At 67.0% G+C, this 4,254-nt stretch overlaps 1 protein-coding gene across 1 annotated transcript; it reads right to left on the bottom strand.

Moving 5' to 3' along the window:
- Positions 1–1,534: 1,534 nt before the first annotated feature.
- ZNF703 (zinc finger protein 703) lies at positions 1,535–4,254 on the bottom strand. The gene is made up of 2 exons (XM_065651694.1): positions 3,999–4,254; positions 1,535–3,658 (listed from the first exon to the last, which is right to left on the bottom strand). The coding sequence occupies exons 1-2, from the start codon at positions 4,209–4,211 to the stop codon at positions 2,279–2,281; spliced, it is 1,593 nt and encodes a 530-aa protein (XP_065507766.1). The 5' UTR covers positions 4,212–4,254; the 3' UTR covers positions 1,535–2,278.

The following is a 4,254-nucleotide window of genomic DNA, read 5'->3' as shown; positions in this document are numbered from 1 at the left end:
CGAAGCCCCTCTGCTCCCAACCCAGCCCTGCAAAGTGCAGGCCAAGGGGACACCAGCTCCCAGCACCACCAAACTCCCCCATTTCCAGCAACCAGCCGTGGGTTTGCAGCAGGAGACCCCGGCAGGGCCCTCCCCGCTAGCCCCATGCCTACGGCCACACTCACGGTAACAGGCAGGAAAATAAAATTCCCACTGGCAAAACAAGCCCCTGTTCTAAGCACATTATTTTTCAGCTCAAAGGACACAAAGGAATTTAAACACAGGGCATAAGGCAACATAGAGAAGGCAATTAAGTGCGATTAATTGCATGACTCACCCAAAACGCAACAGGCGTAAAGCACTGAACAGCAAGAAAAAGAAAAAAAAAAAAAAAAAAAAGAAGTGATGTGGGGCGATAGGAGCACATGAGATTTCAAGGGGCAGTGGGGGCACAGCCAGGGGTCCCGCTGCGAAGGTCGGGCTGCTGCTGGAAGAAAAGCCCCTTTTTTGGGGCATGGGGTGAGCAGCACCCGCCCTGCCCACCCTGCCCTGCTGCCGCAGGCCTGGCACAGGCAGGAGCGGTGGGAACCAGCCCCGTCTCAGAGCCATTTATCAACCCTCCTCGCACAGACAGCAAAAAGATTACATGGGGAGGGGGGCCGGGATTCCGCGCCAGCGCTTGGCTGCCCACACACCCCCTACGCGGGAGCGGGCCCCTGTTTATATCGCAATTCCGTCCCTAAAACTGAATTCCTGCGGCGGGCGCAGCCAGGAGAGGGGTTGCCATCCGCTCGGGGGGCACTGTGGGCTCTTTGCATCGGTTTCAGCTCAAACGCCTTCTCGAACCTTCCCCGCTCCGCCACGCACGAGAAAACCCGGCGCTTTCCTCCCGGGGAAACGCACACGCGAGGAAAAGGACCCGAGGAGGCACCGGACGCCCCGTTTCTCCTACACGAGCCCCCCGGCCGCCCCGCAGCCGCCACCCGGCCCGGGGTGCAGCGATGCCCGGGGATGCGGCGGGACCGCGCTCGGGGCCGGGAGGTCCCGCCAGCCCCGGGGGGTCGGGACCGGCCGCACCCGCCGCCGCTGCCGCTAGATGGTGCTGGGAGCCCGCGGGCCGGCACGGAGCCCCGGCACGGAGCCCCCCGCCCGGCACGGAGACCCCAACCCGGCACGGAGCCCCCAGCCCGGCACGGAGACCCCAACCCGGCACGGAGCCCCCAGCCCGGCACGGAGACCCCAGCCCGGCACGGAGCCGCGCTACCGAGACCCCAGCCCGGCACGGAGACCCCAACCCGGTACGGAGCCCCGAGCCCGGCACGGAGCCCCGGTACGGAGCGCCGGTACCGAGACCCCAGCCCGGCACGGAGCCCCCAGCCCGGCATGGAGCCCTGGTACGGAGCCCCCAGCCCGGCACGGAGCCCCGGCACGAAGCCCCCCGCCCGGCACGGAGCCCCCCAGTCCCGGTACAGAGCCCCCGGCCCCCAGGAACGCGGAGTCCCGGCTGCACAGGGAGGGGGGAGTGCAGGGAGGGACGAGAGAAGACACCACAGGGTGAATATAACCAAGAGTCATTTATTAACAAAATCAGACTTACCAAGCCGGAGCTCATCACCCGCCACGCTCGCCGCCCTCCCGCTGGTCCGGTCGAGGGACCCAGCGCCCTCCGGTGAGCCCCGGTGCTGCCCGATGGAGCCGCCGCTCTTCGCCCCCCGCCCCGGGGGGGTCACACACACGGTGCCGCCTCCCACGGCCGCGGGTGGGAGCAGCGGTCACGGAGGCAGAGCCGTGGGACGGGGATCTGCGCGGCCAGGCCTCCGCCCATCCATCCGTCACAGCCGCCCCCGGCCCCAAACACATCGCAAAAAAATAAAGAAAAATTTAAAAAAAAAAAAAATTACATCTGTTAACTTTACAAATGAAGAGGAACAGAATCCTAGAATGATAAACGCAGAGGAGGAGGAGGAGAATGCCTTTTTTTTTTTTTTTTCCTCTCTCTCCTTGTGTGTTAGGAGTCATGCAAGAATTTCTCAGTGGGGAAAATAAGAAAAGGGAGGAAAAAAAAAATCAAAAGAAACAGAAGGGGAAAAACAAAAGCCCCACACCTGCAAAGTAAATTTTTTTTTCTTTTTTTTTTCTTTTTTTCTTTTTTTTTTTTTGGACACAGACTTTTTGCATACCATTGATTCATTGGTGTATTAATGCACTTATATTCCCAGCTTTAAGCTAACATACAGTAAATAAATACACAGTCCAAGGAGGGAGCGGGGGGCTGGAGCAGGGGAAGGGGCCGCCGTGGTTACTGATATCCCAGTGCAGAAGCTGAAGTTAGTCTTTGGCCGTAGAGCGCGTATGGAGAGTAGTAAGGTCCGGCAGCCGGCAAGGAGGGCACCGGCAGGGCACCGGCCGTGGGCAAATGGCTCTTGCCGTAGGGGTGGTACCTGTTTAGTCCCAAAGTGTGTGGGCTCCTCAAGGAGAGGGAGGCGGGTAACGTGTTGGGGCTCCCGGGGGCGGCGGGCGGGAGGTGGAGGTGGCAGGAGGCTGCGGAGCCCAGCCCGGAGGTAGGGTAACCCGCCAAGAGTTTTTCCGCCCCTGGCAGGGCCGTGTGGGTCCGTAGGTGGGTGAGCAGCTCCTCCGAGGTGGCAAACCTCTTGTCGCAGGGTCCGCTGGCAGACACCCAGTTGCATATGTGGGGCAGGGGGTCGTTCTGCAGCATGAAGCCGTAGGTGTAGAGGGGGTGGCCGGGCAGGCTGGGGGTGCCGCTGGAGGAAAGCGTGGTGTGCACCGAGTGCAGGGGGTGCGTGGGGTACACCAAGGGGTATCCGCTCTTCAGGCTGCCGGGGTCGTGCACGCAGCTGGAGCAGTTGCTGGAGCCCAGGTGCGAGGTGCTGTGGTAGCTCAGGCAATACGGGTCCCGGCATAATCCCTGCATGAAGGAGGGCGGCGAGGCCCCGGTGAGCGGGCTGGAGCTGGGCGGCTTGCCCGGCAGCCCCAGTGCCCCTGGCAGCTGGCTGCCCACCAGGCCCGGCTTGGTGGGGTCCAGCCCTGGCACGAACTGGGATGGGTAGCCGGCGTAGGCGCCGACGATGGAGCCGTGGTAGCCGATGCTGGAAGGCGGCAGAGGGAAGACAGAGTGGCCCGGCTTGTAGGGCGAGACGGGGGCCACATGGCCAGCGGGCGGCAAGGCGGGGGGCTCCGACTTGCGGCCCGAGGGGGGTTCGCCATGCGCCCCGGGCTCCGCCGCCCCACGCACCAGCCCCCCGCCGGTCCCCTCGGGGCTGGGCTTGCCTGCCTCGGGCTCCTTCTTCTCCTCCGTGCCCTTGGGGTCGGCGTGCTGCGGCGAGGCACCGCGGGAGCTGCCGGGCGAGGCGGCGGCGTGCGGGGGGAACGGCGGGCAAGCGGCGCTGGGCACCCGAAAGCCGGCCTTGTCTGCGCTGCCCTCCTTGCGCGGCTCCCCAGCGCCCTTCGAGTAGGGCTTGAAGCTGGACTTGTCCTCGGGCGGCGCGTCCCCGCTGCCCGGGGGCTTCAGGGCGGCGGGGCGGGCGGCGGGCTCCTTCTCGGCGGCGGGCAGCCCGGCGGAGGCCACGGCGTTCAGCTTGGAGGAGGGCGGCGGGTCGGGCTTGCCGATCTGCGAGCAGGTCTGGGCCAGCAGCGCCAGCGGGCTCTTCTTGGCGTCCAGCTGCGGGCGGAGCGGAGCCGGTCAGGGGGGAACCCCGACGGTGCCCCCGGCCCGGCCCCCCCCATCCCACCTCCAAAATCCCGGGCGCAGCGGGGCCGAGCCCGGCGCGGAGCCAGAGCGCGGGGGACGGGGGGGACGGGGGGATGCGCTTGGCCGGGGAAGAAGGACCGGGGCGGGGTGGGGGGAGCCGGGCTGCGGCGGGCGGGCAGGGAAGGAGCGGCTCGGGGGGAGCCGGGAGCGCCGGGAAGCGATGAGCCCGGTCGGGAGGAGCCGGGAGCGCCGGCCCGGGATGAGCCCCGGGCGGACCCCGGGGTAGCGGGCGGGGGCGGCGGGCACTGACCTCGATAGGGCTGACGGGCGTGGAGGAGAGCGGCTGGAGGTACTCGGGGTGCAGGAGGTGGCCGCCGTGGGCGCTGAGCATCTTCAGGACGCGGATGGGCAGCCGGCTGGCCTGGCGGAGCGGGTCGGCGGGGGGCGGCCGGGGCGACGGGGCGCCCGCGGTTCCGCGGCTCGGCGGGGTCCTCGGCCGGGGCCCGCCGGGGGCACCGCTCATTTGGGGCGGGGGAAAGGGGGGGGGGGGCGCCGGGCTCCGCGGG

Source organism: Caloenas nicobarica, chromosome 25 (assembly GCF_036013445.1).
Source record: "Caloenas nicobarica isolate bCalNic1 chromosome 25, bCalNic1.hap1, whole genome shotgun sequence".
Taxonomy (NCBI): Eukaryota; Metazoa; Chordata; class Aves; order Columbiformes; family Columbidae; genus Caloenas; species Caloenas nicobarica.
The sequence above is the reverse complement of the archived record's forward strand: the minus strand, read 5'-3'. Positions and strand labels throughout refer to the sequence as shown.